This window comes from Phalaenopsis equestris, unplaced genomic scaffold (assembly GCF_001263595.1).
Source record: "Phalaenopsis equestris unplaced genomic scaffold, ASM126359v1 Scaffold000295, whole genome shotgun sequence".
NCBI classification, from domain to species: domain Eukaryota; kingdom Viridiplantae; phylum Streptophyta; class Magnoliopsida; order Asparagales; family Orchidaceae; genus Phalaenopsis; species Phalaenopsis equestris.
Window position 1 is genome coordinate 68,865 of NW_018164737.1, and position 24,098 is coordinate 92,962.

Consider the following 24,098-nt stretch of genomic DNA (forward strand, 5'->3'; position numbering starts at 1 on the left):
TTCCGCGGCCCCAACTCAACCTCCGGCGGCTCCGTACTCACACTCGGCACCCTCCCATTCATCGTCGTCATCCACCTCAGTTACCACACGGTCGCGGTTCACGCACCAAGGATCTGTCCGGCTTAATCTCCTCCGTTGATGAAATAAACGTGCGATCGGACGACTCTCCGTTATCATCCACAAGTGACCTAACCCATAAGCCGTTCACACTAAAACCTTAAGATCTTCATCTAGACTCAACCAAATTGCATGGAGTTTGTTTCTAAACCTTTATCTACTCAAAACAAACACATTTATACGGTTAATCAAGTATGAAATCAAACCATTACAAATGAAGAATCAAAATAAGCTCGGGCTAGGGGTTAGAGCTCAATACCTTTGTCTGAGAGGGGACACCTCAATCAGATGGTTGTGGTAGCTTTAATTGGATTTAACAAACCTCCAGATGAAGTCTCAAGCCCTAGTGATATATCTAGGTATGTCTTCGATCAATGTGGATTTCAGGTGTTGGTCTAGAGCAAGGTTAGAGGCTGTTTCAGAGGGGGTTTGATGGGGAATAAATTCCTCTTGCTCTAGGGATGGTATGTGCACAATTAATTTGAGTTTGGTAGACTGTGGAGAGATGTCCTAGTGTGACTTGAAAGTTTGAACTCAAAATTGGGCTCTCATAGTGGGAATCAGAGGGGAAAAATGGTTGGATTAAGCTTAGGGATGCTTGGAGAGTCTCTGATGAGGTTTTGGCAAAGTTTTCCGATTTTGAACTCTCTTCTCTTTGTCCATGGAGGGGCTGACTAAATAGGAGAGCTTGGGCTGGCCACTAGGGCCAATTGATGGGTGCAAAATGGTGCTTAGGTGGAGGGCTGAGGAGCTCTAAGGAGAAGGAGCCATTAGGATGAGTTGGCCTTTAGGGTTGAAATTAGATTTGATTTAGGGGTATTAGCTCTCGGTTTTGGTATTTTCTGGTTACTAGGCCGGCTGGCAAGGCCAGTGGTGGTGGCCAGGTGGTCGGGTGAGCCAAGGGGAGGGTTAATTATGGTTAACCCTCAATGGCAAGTGATGATGTAGGAGATATTTTGGTTAAGGCCCATAAATGGGATAAGTTCCCTTAAATTAGGGGACCCTTAGTCCATATCTCACCAAGCTAGTTTAAGAGGGGTTTATCCTAGTCAATAGGGTGTGTTTAATGGTTGTGTTGCCATCAATTTGGTGACTTAGGCATGGTTAAATCAATTTTGGTGAAGGGGTTCAATTTGGGCCAAAAGGGCTAGAAGTTGGGTTTGGGTTAGGCTATCCATGACATTGAGCTCAATTGATTGGTCAATATTGGTCAATATTGTGGTCAATATTGTGTAGATGATTGTCATGAAGAGTTTAGAAAAGACTTGGAGTGATTTTGAATTGATTTGGAGGTTCAATGTGTGGGATTTTGAGCATTTGGTCTATTTGGGGGTGTTGGGCTAGACGTGGGTCTAGGCTGAGTTAAGTCCAAATTTATGGTTTAAAATGATCTATAGGAATATTATGAAGAGTTCTAAACATCAATTGGGTGCCAATTTTGGGGTTAGGGCATTTAATTTGATAGAATTTGGAGACATAGCCAATTTGGGGCAAAAGTGGGGATTTTGAATGTAGGTTGAGATTGAGTGAAATTGAGGCTTGAACAAGGCCAATTGAAGGTCCAATTTGATGTGTAGGAGTGTTATGAATGGTTTAGGATTCAAATTTCGGCAAGTTGAGTAGGTTATGGGGTTCAATTTGGTGGGGTTAAGTCATATTGTCAAAATTGGGGGTTTGACTTGGATCAAAAGTTTGACTTGGATCAAAATTGAACTTGGATCAAAATTGAGCTTAAAGCATGGGTCAATTAGGCTTCGATTTAGTTTTCATTGATCATATGAAAGATGAATTTGAGTTTATAATTAAAATTGGGGAGGATTGGGGCCAAATTGATGGATATTTGAGGTGAATTTGGGAAAATTTGGTCTTTAAAGGCAATTTGGGGGTTTTGGTCAAAATGGTCAAATTAGCCAAATGAGCTCAATTTAAGGGTCCAAGGTTTTGAAGACATTTGAAGTTATTTTGGATGTTTTGGGAAAGTGTGGGGTGTCAATGTTATTTTTGTAATTTTGGCAAATTTGGGGGTATTTTTGTAATTTTGGCAATTTTGGGTGGTTTTGGGAAATTTAAGTATTTTCAAATGTTTTGAAATGATTTTTGAATAAATTTGGGTATTTGGGGTAAAATTGGGAATTTTGGCCAAATTTGGGATTTCAATGGCATTTAGGTAATTTAGGTGGATTTAGGGGCAATGGCCAAGTTGGATATTTGGTAGAATTGGGGTGCCAACCATCATGCATGAGCTATGGACCAATGAAATCCCCATTTGTGCCCTCCATATACTGGTCTTAGCTAAACCCTAGCCTAGGACTAGTCTGTCTAGGGGACCATCTACATGAGTCTCCTAAAAGGTCAAGGGATCAAAGTCAACAATTTTAGGTTTAAGGTTGCAAGTGGGTATAGGTGATAGTGAGTGTAAGTGAGTGAACTAGCTCCAGACCAACACCTAGGGTCAGCCCTAAGGTCAAGCAGTCCTATGGGGACTCTCCTTAAGATCTTCCATACTGACCCCACCTACTAAGTGCTAGAGATTAGGACCAATATGTAAAACTTCAAGTTGATCAAAGAGGAGTTTAGAGTTTTTAATCGTGATGGTTCCTTTTCTACTCCTCTAGGAATAGTCAACAGGAAAGACCTTTGGCTACTAAAGGAGAAAAGCAAAACCTCAACCAAAAGTGAGGTCCACATGTTTGCATCCACTATTAATATCCACCTCATTCTTATGTATTGTCATCATCTTTACGTTGTAATGACTCCAAAGACCATGGGTAGCAAAGAAAGTACCCCTTTTATAAGAAAATTTTGTAAGCTCTAGAGCTCAAAATCGATATAAGGATTATTTGATAAAGAAAAATATGAATGTTGAAAGAGGTTTTACTAATCCTAGGGGCATGTTTGAGAAACTAATTATTAAAAAACAATGGGAGAAGTTTTTTATAATACCCCTGATAATGTGATATCTATAGTTTGAGAATCCTACACTAATCTCCTTGAAGCTAATAATGGATTAGTTTTTGTACAAGGAAAATCAATAAAAATTTCACCCTCTAGTGTTAATGTGTTATATTCCTTGGAAAATGTTTCTGATTGCTTTTATTCAAGATGTACTCTTACTAATGCACTTTTAGATAAGGTTATCAATAAGTTAGACAGTTACAGGGAAGTTTGAAATGTTAAGAATGGGTTTAAAACTTAACTTCCCTGCTAAACAAATGAGTGTGTTATGTCGTGACTGGCATTATTTATTTCTTCTAGAATGCTTCCTTCAACAAATGTGAGTAGAGTAACTAGAGATCTTGCTCTACTAAACTATTGTAAATAAAGGTTTAAACCCCTTAATGTTGGGTCTATAATTTACTATTCCATCATTAATACCACACATGAGGGGACTACTATTGGTTTAGGGCATCTTTCTACAATATTTTCTTTATGTTGAGATACTAGAGTGCCTAATAATAGTAAGGAAGAGATACTTCATTCTGTAAAGCCGATCTATAGCAGAAAAATTGTATTTTACAAAAGAAATATAATTTCAGAGAGAGGCATATAGCATAAGCAGCCTCATGGTTTCTCTTCTGACACGTCCCCTACTACTGCTCTAAGAGGAAAGTTTGGAAAACAAATACAAAGAGTAGAGGACAGTGCTTCTATTTTGGATGGTGAAGTGTATAGACTTACAGAACATTGCTCACATCTAGATTTGCAATATAAATTATTAATTTATATTTATTGTTTTTTTATATTAATTTATTAGATTTGCAATATATATTTGTTTCTCTTTGACTTCCAAGCCAGTTTATTTGTTGCTCTTTTAAAGATGTGCCAGAAGAATCAGTGGATTAGAGAAATTTCCAATCTATCCTTCCTACCAAATATACGAGTAGCATCAACCGATGGAGGAGGATGCTGAAGAAGAGGAATTAGAGGAAGAAGAAGATGATGAGGAGGAGGAGGAATGCCTTTTTTTTTTTGTATTTTAGTTGTACTAGACTTATTAATTTATGTTGTTTTGGATATTTGTGTATATTAGCTATTCTTCTATGAAACTCTTTATTTTAGTTGATATTTTGTTATTGTGAGCTTAATTTTTGTTTACCTTATTAGATATTTGAATTTTCTTTTCTGAATTTTTTATTCACCACTGTTGTTTATTCATACTTGTTACTGCTTACCAGTATATTTTACTTTAATTTTAACTTTTATGTATACACATGCTATAAGTAGTATGATTGTGAATTCTTTCTCGCTTATATTTCTGAAATGAATGCTATACATGTTAAAAAGTTAAGTTTGCGTGGAGGGGGGGGGGGGACTTTTTAAAACTTAACATATTTTGTCCTCAATAGCTTACATTAAAGTTAATATCACTTTAAAATGACTTGTTGTATGTGGGAGGGGGGAGGGATGGGGAACTTTTAAAAACTTAACTTTATTTATCCTCAATAGCTTAGATTAAAGTTTAATATCACTTTAAAATGACTTATGGTGTGTGGTGTTATTTTTAGATCACTACAATTTTGATTTTAGAAATGATATATAAGGTTTAGTTGAGATTCTAAGTAAATAGGAATGATTTAGAGTTAAGGTATTTTGTAGGAGACATGTAGGAAGATGATTTTACTATTTATTGTAGAAATGAGTTGAATATTTGAAAAAAAAACCATGGTTCTTAAATTTAAACTTTATAAGAATTGAGCCTCTAGTGAAACTTATTTTTAACATATACTTATACTTGTAAAACTGAAGGAATGTGATGAGTTTTTAACCTTAGGGGGGCGATAGTGAAATTTAAAACTATTAAAGGTCTATCCAGATATAGTAATCCTCACATAAAAGTCATAAAGATTGAAAATAATCCTAAGAAAAAGAGAAAAGAAAGAAAAGTAAAAGAAAATAAAAAGATATGAAAAGTGAGAAGAAGCTTGAGGAAAATCCTACTAAATATTGGGTTCATTTGAATCTCCTTAAAGGAAAAAGATTTAGATACAATCTTAAACTGGTTTTTATTTCAAAATAGTATTAGTTAAACTTTTATCAAAAGTGTGCTTAAATTTTGTTTTTATACTTTCTAAGGATCCAAAGTTTGAAAAATTTCAATAATTTTTGAAGTAAATAGAAATCAAGATTTCTAAGTTGAATACAAAAAGTTCTTATACCCTAGTGCTAGACAAATTCACTAGAATTTCTCCCAAGTTGTACTATAACATTTTTTAAGAAAAATCATAGTAAATTTTAATGAAACCCATTACTTCAAATTAACAATTCTAGTTTTTAAAATTATAGTGTTACTTGAGGATAAGTAATGTTTAAGTTTAGAGACTTTGATTTGTGAAAAGATTATATGAATTTTTTTATATTTTGCGCAATTTTTTAAATGAAATTGCACTTTAAGAAAAGGTAGTTGTATATTTTTCTTGCAGGAATAATAGATATTAGGAGTGGAACAAAGTGGAAGAAATACAAAGAGAAAAGGAGAAGATTTGAAGAAAAAATAGTTCATAAAGGTTGGGGCCATGACGCCAAGTACTGGGCGCCTAGGCGCTAGGCAAGCCTGGAACCTAAGAACTTGGAGCCAGGGCGCCAAACACTGGGTACCATGGCATCAGTCCTAAAGGTCAAGTCCATGGCGTCAAATCAGTGTGGCACCTAGGCGCCAGTTCAGGAAAATGCAATTCAAGAGGTTGGCACTTAGGTACCAACCACTGGGCGTCATAGCCCCAATCCTGAATGCCAAGGCGATGACACCAAAATAGAGTGATGCCTAGGCACCAGTATTGAATTTCAAACAGTTTCAAGATAGTTCAGAGCAGTTCAACAGCAGTTTCAAGGTGGTTTTTAGAGAATTTTAGAAGGAAATTAAGAGGAGAAGAAAGAGAACTTTAGAGGGGGGTAGGAGTTAAAGGTGCGTGTGAGACAATTTTGGAGGGATTTTTCTTCCTATGTCTATAGTTTTCTAAGCTTGTTCCAAGCTAGTTGAGGTGTGTGTGTGGGGGGGGTTAATTTGTGAGTGTTGTTGTGTAAGGAGTTGCAGGAGAATAGAAAGGGCTTGGGTGGAGCATCATCAAGGCAAATTGAGGGAGAGAGATAAGTATATTTTTTATTTGAAGTTATGATTTTCTAAAACACATTTGTATGTTGAACCTCTTGGTTTCAATGCATTCTGGTGTTGTTGTATCCATGCTTTCTGAGTAGATTTACTTGCTTTTTTTGTGGTGATGTGGTAGATGTGTAAGAATGTTGAATTGAATGCTCAAATAGTTTATATTCCAATTTGTGATGATTTTCCTTTTGCACTTAATTTACTTTTTAATATGACCAATTTATCTATTAAAATATATTATTAACCCATAAGGACTCAGAAGAGCTACGACATAAATGATTAGTAAAATCACATTTAACTATAGAGTATGAATCTAAGTAGACTCTATACAGATGCAAATATTAGGAAGATAAAACTTAATGGGGTACAAATTGGGGATTTTTGGCGTGAAATTCTAGAATCCACATCAATTTGAACCAAACCTCTTTATACGCTCGGAAGAGGGTAGAGAGGATTTATGCTTCTATTTGTCACAAACTTTACTTTATTTCACCTTTCTTCCACTTTCACATTATACTATTATTACCACAAGGAAAGTATCCTTAGCACTTATTAAAACCACTTCACATCATATAATTAGAAATCTTGTAGGTGTAACTTTAGATAAATGTAGTAGGTTTGTTAGCAAAACTCTTGTATTTTGAAATTCCAAACTAAGAACAAATTTAGTAGACTAGAACATTTTCCTACCTTGGCTTCCCATTGTTTCCTGTGGGTTTGACATCCCGGACTCTTTAGAGCCTTATATTACTAAAACTATATGTATACTTGCGTGAGAAACCTCACTGTATAGGAAAATCTGATTTTAAGAATTTAATCAATTTGCTAGGGAGCATATCAAGTTTTTTTGAGTCATATCAGAAGTTATATTATTATGATAATAGCTGAGGTGGATCAAATCTTAAGAATGAATTTTCTTTACTTATACCATAGTTGATGCTTGATATTGCCTCTTCACACACTATATTTTCTTTCATGGACTAATCCTTGGGTACAATCAAATTAAGATGGTTCCCGAAGATGAGAAACATAAAAAATTAAAAAAGCAATCAGAGTATACTGTCACAAGGTTATGACAATTGGCTTGAAGAATGCTAGTGCTACCTATCAACAAGCGATGACGATGATTATTGATGAATTAATACAAAAAACAAGTAGAATGATACGTTGATGACTTAGTGGTGAAGAGCAAAGAAAGAGAAGACCAACTATATGATTTGAGAATTATTTTCAAACGATTACATTTGTACGACCTAAAAAATGAATGCTTTGAAATGTGCTTTTGGAGTTACCTCAGGAAAATTCTTAGGGTTCGTAGCACTACATCGTGAGATTGAAATAATTCCAGAGAAAATAAAAGAGATACTAGAAATGTCACCTTTCAAAAATTTAATTCAACTTCAATTCTTTCAGTGCAAATTGACATATCTAAGACGTTTTATTTCAATATGGCAGGTAGATGCCACCCACTTTTTATTTTAACCAAAAAGAACGCTAAGTTCCATTAGGATGACAAATGTCGACAAGCTTTTGAAAGCATTAAACGATATCTAATGACACCTTTAGTATTAGCAGCTCCGATCCCAAGCCGATCGTTAATATTTTACATTGCTGCACTAGTTGAATCCATTGGCGTCTTACGAGCTCAAACTAACGAGACAGACAAGGAGAATGCGCTATATTACTTAAGTGTATTGTCTAGCCTTAATTTTTGCAGTCCAAAAGTTAAGACATTATATGCTCTCTAATGAATTGTCAACTTAAATAATATAGTTTAAACAGGTAAGCCAGGTTGTATTTCTACCAAGACAAGCATACTCTGCAAGGGAACATGAAAATTTACATATATTTTTTTCAATTTTGACAGTTGTATGATTATTTTGAATTAATTGCTACATTTTAACTAATATAAAAATTTATTTTTTAAACTAAATTCAATTAAAATTGTCAAAAAAATTTCTTGCAAATTTTCAGAATTAAATAGTTTCCTTTATTTAATCACATGAAATTTTGATGGAATCGAATTTACAAAATTTAATAAATTCAAAAAGAAATAAAAAAGAATCCCCGATGATAACAGCTCCAACCCGGACAGTCCCAGCCACTCTCTCGTTCTCCTCAGTCAGGCAGAGCAGCCAGAGACGACCTCCATGGCCACCGTGGGCTCGATTGCGACCTTCTCGATCACTTCTTCGTCTTCTTCTTTCTTCTCCCATTTACCTACCTACATTCCATCTCAGTTCTCCTTTAATCGTCCGAAGCCAAAGTGTCCGCTGTCGACAAGTAGGGCTGCCATATACACAGCCCTCACACCCACTACTATGCTGGAAACATCTTCTTCTGGTATCGTTCTTGTAGACAAGTCGGATTCCGACAAGGTGAACCGCCTCAAATCGATTTTCTTTGATAAGGTAGTTCCAATTCTTAAAGAGGAGTTCGGTTACAAGAACATCCACGAGGTGCGCATTGAACTTTTGTTTTCTCCGAATGCATCTTTCGTATTGCGTTCTATGAGATTTTTTTTTTTTATTTATTCATGTCGATCGGAACTAGGTGCCTAGGATAGAGAAGATAACAGTGAATTGTGGAATCGGAGACGCCGAACAGAACTCAAAAGGTTTGGAGGCTACAATAAAGGATCTTTCATTGATAACGGGACAGAGGCCGGTGAAAACGAGGGCGAAGAAATCGATCGCCAGCTTCAAACTTAGGGAAGGGGCCACGGTCGGAATTGCTGTTACCCTTCGGGGAAATGTAAGTTTTAATTGCTTGAACTAATGCACATTGAGTTTCGTAGCTGTTCAGATGTGTCGTTTATATCAATTTTCCTAAGAAAACCAAATATTACTTTGAAATTTATAATTTACTCGATGATTATTTAGTAGTTCTGGGTTTTGTAATTAATGGATGGTTTTGGGTTTGGCCTGCACGAGCTTTGCTTGTTTGATCATTCTTATTGGATAGTTAAGTCGGGAGGGAAGAAAATTACCATATAACATTCTTTACCTGATGGAGTTGAAATTTCCTTGGGGAGTGGGAAGATTTACGAACTGATGCACTACATCACCGGGCAAAGAAGAAGCTGTTTTGATGTGGATATTTTTTTTGCCGATTAATTAAATGCGGTTCTCAGTATTCACTTTCTAAATCACTTTGAAGCATATTTATTAAAATACAATGTTATTCTTGTAAATGAACCGATGAGTTACCTGTAGATTAACTGATGATTGTAAAGTTTTAGTTCTGCCAGCATCTTTATTAGCATTGATTTATTAGGTAGGTCTCACAATTTTGGAAGGAGATTATATTGGAATTATATTCTTATAGTTGTGGGTATTTTTCTCTGTTAATTTTTTTCTCATTTTATTCCATTATAACCAATTTATAGGTCTTCTTTGAAATCAATAATACACACCATGATTTATTCCCCCAACCTACGCATGTGTAGCTGCCCCTGTTTAACTTGTTTCTCTCCTTCTTCTTCATGTCTACTCTGATGCACTTAGTATCTTGCTCACTCACCACAATTGATCACATAACATTTCCAAATACATTCATAGCCCTGCTACACAAGTGTTCCCACATGCTTGTTGCTACACTAGCGATTCCTACAGGCATGCTAGGCCGCATGACCTGTTGTGACCTTCAGCACCCTTAGCCTATAGAACACCATGTTGATTTCTTCCTTCAACCCTTTTCTCAAGGACTTAAAGTCCTTTCTACTCTTTTCTCCTTTTTCATTTATTTTTTTTCACAATATCATGGCCTCCTCAGCTCAGTTTAATGATGTGAAAATTTTCTGCCCCCATTGGTACCTTTATCAATTTCAATGGTTTGGATTATATCATATTGATGCACCTGTTCTAGCTCACAATGATATTGTCAAATTTTCTAATGGATAAGCATCTAATTATGTCATTATTATTTGGTTGCTAAATAGTATCAACCTTCTATAGCCTCCATTGTCTTGTGTTATGAGATTGTTAAGGAAATGTTACTGATTATCTCCGCAATATTATTTCATGATACCTTCTATGCCTCTCATTATGTCTTTGAGGATCTTAGTCTGAAGAAGGCTATTGGTAAGGGGTATTGAAACTTGTGAGGTTTACTACCTATCAATTTGTTCAACTCTTACTTACATTTGTTAAGTCATTAAAAGGGCTTGTAAATTTCAAATATTTTAAATTTAGTGAGCACTTGTCTACATATTTTTAGATGAAGAGACTGAAGCTCACAATGCTCCCTCTATGCTATTATATTGGGTGGCATCTCCAAGATTGTTTTCATTTTTTTAAGATTCATCTTTATGCTTTCATTAATGAGAGAATCCCATAAAATTTTATTAACTTCTCCAAAGTTGCACTTAAGTGTGTGTTTAAGCACGTATTATATTTTCTCAGTGTAATGAAACTTTTCTAGAGATTTACGATGAATTGAGCCAAATTATTGCTTTTTATAAGGGCATTGAAATAATATAATATATAGCCAATAATAAATGCAATTTTCTTATAATAGATACTATGTTTTTTTATTGGATGGTAACCAAATAAGGCATCATTAAAGTTTATGATAAGAAATTTGATTGCTAAGATGACTAGATTGTTCATCTACAAGAGTGGGTCACTTTTCTCAAAACAAGTTTAGTTTAGATTATGGAAGTGACATATTTTCTCCTACTCTCATTGATTTTTGTACCATAATGACATTGAAAATCCAATATAGGTATTATATTTTTTGGATAGACTTCAACTTTTATAACTTCTAAACCTCACAGTGAATATAGACTCTGTCAGAGCCGCGATGATTTAGGAATTTTTTATTTGATTGACCTAGGTTACTTGCAAAATATTCAAGAAGTATAGGTGTAATAATATCAATTCTTGACATTTTAAACGTTGACCAAGTGGGTACATTTATATCCATTCAGAGACTATTGACTGGTTGAACTTGGTGCTTTAGATTAAAAGTGTGCTTATGCAAGGATTGTGAGTCTGGCCACTGTTTGATAAGATGACCTTTTTTGTAGTTTTGGCTATCATGAGATAACCTCCTTTTGAAGCATGAGTTGTAGAACTTCCTTCTGGATAAATTCAACCTTCTTTATATACCATGTCTGGGATTGAAGCATATCTCCTTGGGCAATAAGAGTTTGATCTGTCAATAGGTGAAAATTTATAATAATCACCTTCAAAGTATTGATTGATTGAACTACAATTATATTTGTAGGTTATCATGGTCTTGACTATAATGAGGCCAACCATTTTTGTCTAAAGTTGGTCTGCCATCCACACAAAGTAATTTTAGAAAAGATTTAAGCAAATAGCTTGTTTTATTTATTTCCATAATGATTTTTCATACACAAAAGTTCTATAATAATTATTATTTCCACAATAACAATTCTCAAGCGACTTGATCTATAAACGACCAGTTGAACTCTATTTGAGTAGAGGTGCGAGTTAAACTGATCTAGAAGGAAACATTCAGAGAAAAAGAAAGTACTTTTAATGAGAATCCTAAATTGTATTAGAATTTGATGTGAAAATTTTTTCCAACATTCAATATTACATGCGTCCACACTCGAACAGTGGCCTCTTATTTGTCTAGCTATGTAATGGGTGAGTCAGACTAATGGTTGATTGCAATTCAGAACTTGGATGAGTTCTACATTAAGGGCTGTACCCTTTTTGGCTAGAACCTTTGGTAAATTGGTGATTATGATAGCTGTGTTGTCGAGCTCTTTGGCTAAATAGACTTGATGAATTGTGACTGTGTCCTTCGGCTGATATCAGCAATTCAACACTGCTGGTTGAGCTAAGGTTGGATCTTAGGCGGCTTGATGAGATTCATTTTTGGCATACTGGAGGCTTTGAGTGATTTCATGATTGGCTAAATTTGATGAATTATAGGTGGTTTAAATCAGTTAAAAATTAGCAGCTTGTTAAACCCATTTTAGATTCTTATAATGAGTTGATTAATTCAGCTCAGATGAATATAGATGTATAAGAACCACAAGATATTAGTGTGGCTGACTAGTAGATAAGAAAGAAAATTTTATGGTGCATATCAAATATTGTGCGGGAAATCATATTTTTAACATGAAGGTACAACTGCTGGATAGATTGCTTAAGTAGTAACTCAACAAAATAATGGAGGAAATAGAAGAACTTAAAAAACAAATTGTTGATTAGAATTACTCTTATCTAAAATCATGGAATTATTATTTTTAGATTGATTCCGAGGATTCTATTAGTGTCAAGTTAATAGTTCTTTCTCTTGGTACGATTCTGAAGTACCTTGGCCTTTCTACATTGATGAAGGCTTCCCCCTACATTGGAATGATTCTGCACCAATAAACTTACTAAAATCATTGCACCATTCATGTTCTGCTTTTATTTCCAGGTTTTTCTTCCAAGTTTCTAAAATATTCTGTTCTTAAATTTAGTAACTTAGTTTTCCAGTACCACATTTTTATCCAAATATTCAAGCACTGTTCAATTATTTGCCTTCATTGCACGGTATTACTTTTGAAGTTAACTTGAAGAGGTTTTTGATATTTTAGCATTGAAGAGCTGTTAGGTGATGCATTCTTTTCTTGACCGTTTGATCGCCATGGGGCTCCAACTGTTTTGATGGGCTTGGAATCTACAGCATAGGAATGTGTGACCTGAGTATTTTTCCTGAGTTTAGAGATGAAGCACTTGGAAACACTAGAGCCATGGTTTTAAGAGCCTTCCTACTCTCTTTCATTGTCTTGCGAGCCTTTTAATCACATTGTTATGTAGTTCCGCTCCCTTCTTAAATGAGAACTAAGGTGCAAGGAACTTAAGGGAATATGACAAGGTTGAACCTTGTCAATGCTTTTGATATCCCTTGCGGTGTAAAGTTGGCCGCCATCCTTGCAAAGTAATTCATTGGCAGCACGATTTGTTCTTTTATTTCTCTGCACTCACTAGTAAAATGCATGGAGCAGCTTGGTATTGTGAGACAACCTCGAATAATATAAATACAGGATTATCTTAACAAAAACTATCCGCTTCCTTCAAGATGTTGCCAATCTAATAGTTGGCTCTAGGCTATGGTCGTTCAGCATTTATAAAGGTGATTGGCACTTTTGAATATGTTAACAAAGTAGAAGAAGCATGTATCGTCCTTTTGGTGTCTCTTGGGGCTTGCTTGCCTTGACGCATCAGACCTGGCTCCATCCAAAATTTATTGAAATTATTCTTGTAATGTGAATTGTTTGTGCCAGACAAGCTTGTCAAGTCGTCTTAGGTTTGGACGGGTGAATCTCTTCAACTTGCCAATGTAGAAGAGTTCTTATATAAGGCTGGGAAGGTGATGACAATCTTTCATGTGATCCTCGTGGAAGACGTGGAATTTGGATGGGTCACAAATAAATGGTGTTATGTGTAAATACTCTTTGTAGTGAATGTTATCTACATTCCCAACCATCAACATGTGAAATGGAGTGCAAGTCAAACACCATGAAGGTTGGGGCATCCTTTCTTTTAAGAGAGGTGTCGACATGCCTCTCTCATGCTTCACAAGGAACCTTATTTTTTGTTGTTAATGATGGTGTAGCTTCTCACTTTATCTGTCTTTATTATGGAGCAGCTTGTTTCAATGATTGAGGATGTCTTGTTAGTTCCCTACGGGCTCGAAATAATGAGACTTAGAGGTAGAAGCTAAAGTCACCTGATTGTATTTCTCCAATTTGAAATTATTATTTGTTAACTCAAGCAACCTTTTTAATGTCATTAGCTGTTTCCAGCCAAGCACATAGTGGACTGGACCTTCTAAAGGCCTTCAGTGGGCATTGCTTGAGTAGTAGCAAGTTCCATGGTTAACAACAGAAGATGGAAGCTAGGCCTTAATGATTCACTTAGTGAATTCATCTCTAAAAGACCGGATTGAACCATTTGAGAACAAAAGAGTGAGTCTGTGTTAGAATTTGATGCAACACTTTTTTTTCAAATATTTGATATTGCATATATATTTCTGAATTAACTATTTAGTATGATTACATGTACATTAATTGAACTTAATTTAGGTAGATAGGTGATGGTCAATTTAGAGTTGTATTTAACTACAAGTTAGAAACTTCAAACCTGTTTCAGATTGAGGGAAAATACCTTTAATGAGATTTTCATGCTAAAATTTCTAGTCAATTAGTGAGTATTATAGGTGATTTGCTGAGTTTTTTTGGCAAATAGTATTTACAGATGGTGACTCTACAAGTCCTTTGTTTAGTTCAGTAGCTTAGTACCAAGGATTTAGATCTTAGATGACTTGGTAAGATACAATTTTGGGGAACTCGAGGATTTGAGTGACGTCAGGCTTGTTGAATTTTGGGTCATCGATTGTTCAAATTAGTTCACAATCACCAACTTATTAGACCGAATTCAAATTCTCATAATAACTCATTTAATTTAGGCTAGATGAATAGTGACGTTCAAGAACCACAAGATATTGATGCGGCTCAATAGATTTAAAAAGAAATATTGTGGTGTAAATCAAATATTATGCAGGTATTCATATTTCTATCAGACATTAAAGATGAATTGCAAAAGGTAATAACTCGAGTAAAATAATGCAGAAATACAAGATCATAACAAACGAATAGTTGAGTAGAATTTCTCTTAAGCTAAAATCGTGAAATTGTTATTTTAGATTGATCCTAAGGACTCTTGTTGAATTCTTTTAGGACGTTGGGTCCCGTAATATTTGTGGGTTCACACAACCAAGGAGAAACATGTGTAAGATGGGCGAAAGGAGAGAATGGATGTGTTCTTGAGATTTGAACTAAATGTTCTTCCAATGATCCTTTCCCAACTAAGCGTAGTAGATGATTTAATGTGCAATATGGAATCAGAGAAAGTGCAAGACAGGTCTTGAGAGAATTATGACCTGAGATCTCTAAAAGAGGCCTAGAAAGTCGGTCCCCTCGTTTGATTTCTCTCTCTTCTATTTATACATGTTAATGAAAATATTAAATTGTGAGATGTGATGTTCAAAATCTTTCCATGGTGTTTCAATAAAATGATTTCGGCCTGGATGTCAGGCGACTCATAAATGAGGATATGACAATTGCTAATTCTTGATGCCGATCTTAACTTTTCCTTTCTATCAACTCCAAGGATCACCAATAAAGTGAGCTCGATTGATAATCTGATTGATCAGCTTCCTAGGTTGATTCGAAAGGTCATTCTTCTTGGTCATTCTGCCAGATGGATTAGGCAAGTTAGTTTGGCTAGGCTAATCAAGCAGGGTAGCTGCCAAGTCAGTCTGCCAAGTCGATTTACTTGATCAGCCCATTAGGTTAATCCGACAGGTCATCTCGGCGGTTGGTACTTGACAACAAACACCTTGGAAAATAAGGTCCGCAGGTCAACTTAACGAATTATTTCAGTGATGGTTGTACATTCAGAGTAAATGTGCTTATCAGGCCCGTGAGTTCTGTTAGACGTGTTTTAGCTCACGAAACCTGATTTTTGGGATACATTTAATTCCTCAGTTTTTTATTTCTTCAACAAGTTATTGCAAGGAGAATAAGAGAATGGAAGATATCCACTCATCACGTTATCAAATATCAATGCATTCCTCTTAGGATTTGTAATTAAGGTGTACGACAGTGCTTCTTAGATTTTTGGTGTTCTTTGGGAGCCGGATCACGGTACAGTATCGACATAACCGCACCGATCACAAAGTGTGCTCCAGATTGATTATATCTATGTCCGGATCACGGTACAGTATTGACATAACCGCGCGATGCTACCCATATCGAGTCCTGACTTTTCTCACTTAGGGTTCATAGTTCTCTTGCAGGGAAGTCCTTTTACCTACTGTCAGGCTTGGACTATTTATCACATGAGGGCATTAGCTTTTCTACAGGGAGTAGTCTCTTGAGTCTTCAAGCAGGGATAAGACTATTCTTCGCTTGGGGACTTTAGCCTTTCCATGGAGAGTAGTCATGAATTGATAGGTTTTACAGTTTCCATCCCCGCTTAATTTAGATTTTATGAAATATATAAAATTATGATGGTGATGAATTTAAATGAAGTTTGATAACTTCTTTGTATTGACAAGGTTCTCAATGTTACGTTTCTGTTACGATCTTTATTTTGTATGGGAATAACTGTCATGTGATTTGAAATATGATCCTGATGTGAGAGTTGGGCTTTCGATATAATGTTGTTACCCTATCAGGAAAGGAAGAAAATTTATAAGCTTTTAAGATCATTAATTTTCATAGTTATTTAATTTTGTCAAGTGTTAATTCCTTGATGGGTTTATAAGGCCGTCGTGCTGAGATTGCAAACTTCTTGTATTAGAGCAGATTCACCTTATTTCTGGTTCGAGATCTCTGTCCTTTGATCCTCTACGATGAGGAATCTCACCATAACCAAGATAAAGGTTCTGGGGGAGTCGATATTGCTGCTGCTTTTCAGAAAAGAAAGGATATTGTGTCTGACAAAGAGGAAGAGTAGTTCGTCTAGCAAAGGAGAAATGACTTGGGAAAAGATTCCTTTTGAACCCCATGCTGAAGGTGCTAATATCTTGGATCCCGTCTTGAGTGAGGTGAGGGGGGCTGCTCCAGATGACTTGAAAGGATCTCCTTCATCAGAGGTGATCAGTCTGGAGGTGTCCTTGTCGATCTGCACCTAAACTTAGCTTGGGTAGCAAGAGTATCGTAAATAGATCAAGTTTGAGAGATAGATTGGTCTTAGTGAGATTTTATGTTTTGTTCAAATTTAGATTTATCAGTTGACCAACGAGTTAACCAAGCGGCTGTCTTTAGCGGTTATGTAGGGCCTAAAGATGAACGTTATGAGGAACGCATGCAGCCAAAGGGAGGCTCAGGGACATTTTAATATCAATTTGTCTTTAAAAGGCAACGTAATATTTTCTGACAAGAGCCTTCTTTCCCGGCCAAGCATGATCTTTAGCTGCTTGTAGAGATACAAAGCAAGTAAGAAGTATAAAGGCCTTGAGCAGGGAACTGTCAGTTCTGATCCAAATGTTGGCTGCAACTCTCACTTAAAAGGCTCCTGAAGAGATTAGCAACTGTTGAAGAATTGCAAGTGCCCGCTAGTTTGACGGTATGTAGTCTTTGCAAGCTAAAGGTAGACTACAATGAGTGATAGGGCGACTTGAAGGAACAGTTAGTTGTTGTGGAAGAAAGCCTTCAGGAATCCAGAGAGTGTATCACTAATATTGAAGCCCAAGAGATCATTGCTAATTTGAACTTCAGAGAGCGCATCGCTGAATTGGAGGCGATGTTTGAGGAGAGCTTGAAGACCTTTGATGAGACTCGACGATGAATGGAAGAAGCAGAGGCCAGGCTTGCCCTCTTTCAACTTCACCTCGAGTTGAGTTAGTCACATCATCTTGTGTTTGGCGGTCAGTTAGTTCTGCAACCGCTTTACCAGTCCAACAAGATCAGTCTCGACAATTTATGGGAATAAAATCTTCAATTCTTTTATTTTTGAATGTTTCTTATTTTATCTTTCTATTTGCTCTCCTTCATTTGCTCTTATTGTCTAGTCGTATATTTGATTTTCTGTTGAAATGTTTGTTTATTTCTTTTTTTGTAGTTACCGTTTCTCATGTTTAAATGAGAATATATAATCAGTTGAGATTCACATCTTTTGTCTCTCCGGGAATGCATATCGAGGAGGATATTAATATTTGATAGTCAAGTTGGGAAGTTATGATTATTTGTTTGGACACTTCATTTGTCCTTATATGCTGAGAGAACAACCCCTTGTCTATCACCATTGCTCATTATGATAGTTCTCCTTCGTTGACGATGGTGACTGCCTTTGATAAGAGTGGTGTAACGTTTATGGCGGCCAAGTTTCCGAAGGGGTCGCTGATGGGCAATGCGGCTGTGGCAAAACAACATTCGACTTATGTATTTTACAATACCATGATTCTAAGGCTGAAGAAGGGAGACAAGGTTCTCAATAGCTAGTAGAGGACATCTGATACATTGCTGATCAAGGTCCGTGGGTCACCTTAGAGGATCATTTCAGTGATGGTTGTATTTTCAGGGTATTGGGCTCATCAGACCTGATATATTGCCGATCAAGGTCAGCGGGTCACCATAGAGGATCATTTCAGTGATGGTTGTATTTTCAGGGTATTGGGCTCATCAGACCATGAGGCCTGCTCGACGCGTGCACAAAACCCGATTTTGGTAGACAGCTCTATTATTGTGTAGTTGATAGTTCATTCAATTGTATTCTAACGGTGCTATACCACCTTACCCAATCTCCAGGGGGTGCTCATGCACCAGCAAACTCTAAACTTCAGCGCACCATTCAACATTCTTTCAAATTTCTAAAACATTCTTCTTAAAATTAGTAGCTTATTTTTCCGGCACTCCATTTTCACCCAAATATTCAAACGTAATTTCACATTCATATCACTTAAAACTATAATATTTACATATCTAACACCTAAATTTCTTTATTTACATTAACTATCTCTCCCTTAATACTCTTCTCGTCTTACTGGAATCTTTAGTGTTCTCTAATATTTCAAACATCTTTATATCCTTTTTCTCCGCGTTATCGAACTCCTCTCGTGCTTAACCAGAATTGTTTCTTGATAATCCCATGCATCTCTGTTAGGTGATGTATTCTTTTCTGGACCGTTTGATCAACTTGGCGCTCCCCAGGACCAGGGATTTCCAAGGACTTAACCCAAATAGTTTCGATGGGCACGGGAACTACAGCATAGGAATGCGTGACCAGAGCGTCTTCCCCGAGATCAGATACGAAGCCCTCGGAAAGACAAGAGGCATGGATGTATGCATCAGCACATCAGCAAGTGCAGATAAGGAGGCCCAGAGACTGCTGGCTCTCCTTGGCATGCCTTTTAAAGCTGGTGCAGGACCTGCAGTTCTCATGCCAAGGAAGAGAAAGAAAGCCCACCATTTTGACTCAAAGATCAAGGATAAAAAATGAAGAAAACAAGGAATACCAAAGTGAACCATTTCCCATGGATTTGATCAAACTTGGCTTTTTAGAATTGTTAAAAATCTTTTGCTTCAAATACTTGGATTTTGATGGATCTGTGAGAACTGCTTTCCTCCAATTTATATATGAAGTGCTCCGTATACCTGATGGATCTGCATATCAGACTTTTTGTAGATATATTTGCCAAACTTGCTAAAAAGAAAGTGGGCTAAGAAACCAAATTAATTACCTTCTCATATGTCATGCTCATGCTCATTTAAGAAGATTCAATGAATTTTAGATTAGTTTTGATCAAATTTTTATAAAGATATTTGATACATGTTGATACTTTATATATTAAAGTAAAGAAAAAATTCGATACTCATTATATTTTGTTAATTATTGTTACAAAACAACATAAATGATAAATGTTTAGTATAGTTCTGAGTCAGAAACTTGATGTATTACAACATCCAAAATTATAAATTATTACTGGCAATGTCATGTATTTCTTGGCAATTTGATATACTTTTTTTAATTAAATTAGCAGACATATTGTCACTAATAGTACGTTGAGGTAAGGTTGTCAAAAAAAAAGTGTTGTTTGTAAAGTTAGATGAACACGAATAAATTTTTTAAGCTGAAATTATGGACAAGCCGAAAACAAAATCGAATTCGGTTCATTTTAGCTTGAAATATATATTTAATTAATAAAATAATATATTATCAATATTTATATCTAAGTTTAGCTCAACATAACTTGTATGATCATGTAGTTTTGTGTTTTTTATTGTATAAGAATTGTACAAGTTTGATTTCACTGCCTTACAATTTTTTTTTTCTAATTAACTTTAACAAGCCAATTTTTATTCAAATGAGAACAAGAATGTGTAAATCGAACACAAATATATTGTTTGTGAACAATTTTAAAGAACGAGCTAATTGCAAACAAGTTGAATACGAGCCAAGTCTAAGCTGATTCAAGCTCAGCTCGTAAGAAAAATACCATTCCCCGAAAGCCACAAAACTTCAACAACAACACAACAAGCTTTTCTTCTCTTGTAAGCCGGGTTGGCTACATAAATCTTTTTTCTCTCCATTGCTTCCTCTTTTAGAGTAAAGCCACAAAAAGTTCAAAAATAAAAAAATAATAAAAATATATATATAAAGACAAAGTAAGAAAAAAACAAGAACCAATTTTATTGTGATTAAAAAAACAAGTTAAATTTTTTTAAACCATTTTAAAATAAATAAACATAAATTAATCATACTTATAATAATTAAACCCAACCACCTTTTCCATTCTACCGCCCGCACTGCCCAACCCGAACATCTTCAATCGGCATCGGAATCGTCGGGTAAGAGCAGGAGCAACCCTTCTCCGGCAGCTCATCGCACGCCTTCGGACTCACACCATGACTCACCCCTTCCACAAAGCTGCAATTCCACACCACCTTCTTCGCCTTCGCGCTCAGCTCCGCCGTCACATTCGAAATACAAATCTCCGTAAACACATCCTTCTCAATCCCCTCCAGATTCCCCACCATGCTCACGTTCTCCGCAACGAAATCGCTGTAGTTGATCCGCGTGATCTCCGGGAGAGCATTGGGGTCCCAATGGTCGTCCGGGTGGCTCCCGTAATTCCCCGTCATCCAGAAAACGTATTTCATGGTGTGGAGTCTCATTCCCCTGACGAAGATATCCCGGACGAAGCCGCCGCGGCCGATGCCGGTCTTGATGCGGACGGCGGATTCGGAGTTAATGGCGACGATGTTTTCCGCCCGGAGGTCTTGTATGCCGCCGGACATCTCGCTTCCTAGGGCGATGACGGCGCTGTAGGGGGAGATGCAGGTGACGCGACGGATGAGGATGTGTTCGCTTGGCCGCCCGTAGCGTATTCCGTATTCGTCCCAGCCGCTCTTGACGGCGATGCAATCGTCGCCGGAGACTATGAAGCTGTCCTCGATCAGGACGTTGGAACATGAGTCTGGAGCAATGGAAGGAAAAGGTGATTTAAGTTCATCCCCATTTTGAAACTGTGAGACATTTGATTTCCAGTCTTTCATAATACATTATTAAAAATCATGTTCTTGCTATGCGCTTTCTATCTCTCTTCTTCTACACAACTTACTGAAATTTACCTGGATCTATGCCATCGGTGTTGGGGGAGTCCACAGGAGCCAGAACGGTGACATTAGAAATGATGACATTGCTACAGATGAATCAGAAAGATAGCTGCTTTAGATTAAACCACTAGTTGAAAATCAAAAACCCAGCTTGAATTCTAAATTAATGTGGTTAGCAGAACACTAACTTGCAGTAAACCGGATGCAGATTCCATGCTGGAGAGTTAAGGAAAGTGAGGTTGGAGATGAGGATGTTCTCCGAATGCATGAGCTCAAGGAGATATCCGCGAGTAGAGTCCAGCTGCTTTTTGTGAAATTTATCCCACCAGAACTGGCCTTGACCATCTATCGTCGCGTTTTCCCCTATTTTTGTGTGCATAAATCATAACAACTTATCTACTGAACAAGAAGATTGGGAGAGAATGTTACTGTGAAGTCTGCATGCATAAGAACTCCTTCTACAACCCATATTGTATAAGGATTCCACATGCATGTAAACTCCATACATAATATTTAATCGAAGATTAGAAAATTTTTGTTTTGCTGCACCTGTGATGATGACATCGGTGAGGTTAGTACCCCAGATGAAGTTGCTGTATCTTCCACCAGTAGTATCCCTTCCTCTTCCATAAGACGGCAATGGCTCCACGATCGGATACTCATCCATATCCTGTCTTATTTCATTTAAGGAAAGTTTAATACTAATAATCATGAAGTAAGTGGTATTCAAATTTTGGTATGTAGCCTGACTAAAATTTAAAAAGAGTATATGTTTTTAATATATGAATTTTAAAAATTAGCTGTGATGTTTGGTGCAATCTAGTCATTCGAAATTAAAGTTTGTTCATTTAATGTAATCCTAATGAATTGGCGAGGGGTTATAACACGCAACTGTTTGGTAAATCTTGGCCAGTTATTGTTAATTAATGAAGGCGATGTTAGAGTTGGTATAAATGTGTTGCATAAGTCTTGTCTTTCCTGAATTTGTGCAATTGAAATGTGGAGTAGTTTATTGCATGAACGAAGTTAAAATGGGTTTTTTTTTTCATGTCCTAAATTACTTTGCATCACAATAGCAAAAATATAGATTACGTTTAATATGGGTTAAAAATAGAAATTTGTGAGGCTGTTTTTTTTAGTATTGTTGAAATAATGCCTCATAATTTAACTCTCAGATTTTCAGATCTTCTTACATTCTTAGTAGTAGAAGATTCTTCTTTTGCTTTTTGACACCAAACAGTGCTTTTCAATTGGTTTATTTTTCATATTTAATAGTTTCTATTTTATATGACGTGCACTTTTATTTTACTTGAAGTACATCATCTATTACAAAGAAAATAAAAGAAAATCTACATTAATGGAAAGTTGTTGAGTTTAAGAACAAATGAACATATCATGGAAGAAACAGAATAAAAAAAAATGATTTTTTTTTTTTAATTTTTAAACAATTTATATTTTCATTATTTGGAATCCTTTTGAGACCAGTTTAAAACTAAATATTTCACTTTCCGTTAGGGTCACATAGAATAATTTCTGTAAATGTAAATGTTAAAGCAATAATCATCAAAATCTCAACTAAAGGTTCAAAATTCAACCAAATCCATCAAATTTCAGTATCACCAAAACATAATTTTTAAGAGAATAATATCAATATCCTTTATATTTAAAAAGTGAAATTTGCATACATGCCACACAATTCATATATATTGATTTCATAAAATTATACATGAAAAGGTGTATTTCACTTCTAAAATATGACAAATGTTAAATATAATAAATATCAAAATTGTCAGAAAAATCAAAACTAGAACTTTTGCAGACTAAGATCGAAATAGAACAAAGGTCTACTTTCAAAACTGTATTCCATGGATGAAATTTCTGACTGCAGAAGATAAGTTATCGCGCTAATGCTGAATCAAATTTACGCCAAACAAATCCGGAAATGAAAGTCACACAATAAGATCAGCGCCAAAACAAACCCGTGAACCCATCCCCAATTAATCCTATTGTCTCTACTATGTCACCCAAGTCCCCACACATTCCCCTCTGCACGTGAATCATAGGAGGTGAGCGTACCGTGCTTGCGACAATCTCTGCATCTGCTTGGAGGAAGAGAGTGAAGTGGCTGGTGAGGTTAAAAGGCCCGGTGAGCCACCGCCCCGGCGGAACGACGAGCATGCTTCCTCCATCGGAGGCGTATTCGCTGAGATTAGCAATGGCGTCGCGAAACGCTTTGGTATTCGATGTAACCCCATCATCCACTCCGCCAAACTGTGTCAGATCGGCAACGTGGGATCGGCATCCTCCCGGCGATCCTGCAGACCACAGCAGCCGGTCGAACTCCTTCGCCTGCCGGCACTCCGCCTTCCACACGAATGCGAAAATAGCGATGATCTGCGGAAATCGGAATGGAAAACTTAGGGGGATGGAAGAAAGAATCCGAGAGTAACAAAATAAGGAAGAAGAAGGAAGAATACCGTTAGCAGAATTGTTCTGCTTTGTATGTGGGAGGATTTCATTAGAACGGCGGAGAAGAAGAGTGAGGGATTGGAGAAGGTAGAGGGAAAAGTGGGAACGATGGTGCTGGTATTTATAGGCGGGAGGATCTGGTTGTGTCCAGAAGCGATGAAATCTTTGGATTTACGAATTGCCATCTATTTCCTTGCGTTGATTGGAAGATGATCGCGGGGAAGAGATTCCGTAGAGTGCAGGAATCGGAACGCAAGATTGTTTTTATTTATTTATTTATTTATTTATTTATTTATTTATTTATTTATTTATTTATTTATT

At 36.4% G+C, this 24,098-nt stretch overlaps 2 protein-coding genes across 2 annotated transcripts; one reads left to right on the plus strand and one right to left on the minus strand.

The window, feature by feature from the left end:
- Positions 1–8,296: 8,296 nt before the first annotated feature.
- LOC110025234 (50S ribosomal protein L5, chloroplastic) lies at positions 8,297–19,415 on the plus strand. The gene is made up of 3 exons (XM_020725581.1): positions 8,297–8,676; positions 8,771–8,971; positions 18,856–19,415. Exons 1-3 carry the CDS (start codon positions 8,368–8,370, stop codon positions 19,189–19,191), a joined length of 846 nt encoding a protein of 281 aa, XP_020581240.1. The 5' UTR covers positions 8,297–8,367; the 3' UTR covers positions 19,192–19,415.
- Positions 19,416–20,459: 1,044 nt separating this feature from the next.
- Positions 20,460–24,023, minus strand: LOC110025235 (probable polygalacturonase). Its single transcript, XM_020725582.1, has 6 exons — positions 23,786–24,023; positions 23,385–23,702; positions 21,858–21,978; positions 21,497–21,671; positions 21,324–21,394; positions 20,460–21,169 (listed from the first exon to the last, which is right to left on the minus strand). The coding sequence occupies exons 1-6, from the start codon at positions 23,960–23,962 to the stop codon at positions 20,487–20,489; spliced, it is 1,545 nt and encodes a 514-aa protein (XP_020581241.1). The 5' UTR covers positions 23,963–24,023; the 3' UTR covers positions 20,460–20,486.
- Between the last annotated feature and the right edge of the window lie 75 nt (positions 24,024–24,098).

What these genes read in the sequence shown, in the direction of transcription:
- LOC110025234 (XM_020725581.1), top strand. Translation starts at nt 8,368, where the DNA reads ATGGCCACCGTGGGCTCGATTGCGACCTTCTCGATCACTTCTTCGTCT. An exon ending in GTTACAAGAACATCCACGAG is followed by an intron (nt 8,677 to 8,770) that starts GTGCGCATTGAA and finishes GATCGGAACTAG; the next exon opens with GTGCCTAGGATAGAGAAGAT. An exon ending in CTGTTACCCTTCGGGGAAAT is followed by an intron (nt 8,972 to 18,855) that starts GTAAGTTTTAAT and finishes CATCTCTGTTAG; the next exon opens with GTGATGTATTCTTTTCTGGA.
- LOC110025235 (XM_020725582.1), bottom strand. Translation starts at nt 23,962, where the DNA reads ATGGCAATTCGTAAATCCAAAGATTTCATCGCTTCTGGACACAACCAG. An exon ending in GCAGAACAATTCTGCTAACG is followed by an intron (nt 23,703 to 23,785) that starts GTATTCTTCCTT and finishes CGATTTCCGCAG; the next exon opens with ATCATCGCTATTTTCGCATT. An exon ending in CTGCATCCGGTTTACTGCAA is followed by an intron (nt 21,395 to 21,496) that starts GTTAGTGTTCTG and finishes ATTCATCTGTAG; the next exon opens with CAATGTCATCATTTCTAATG.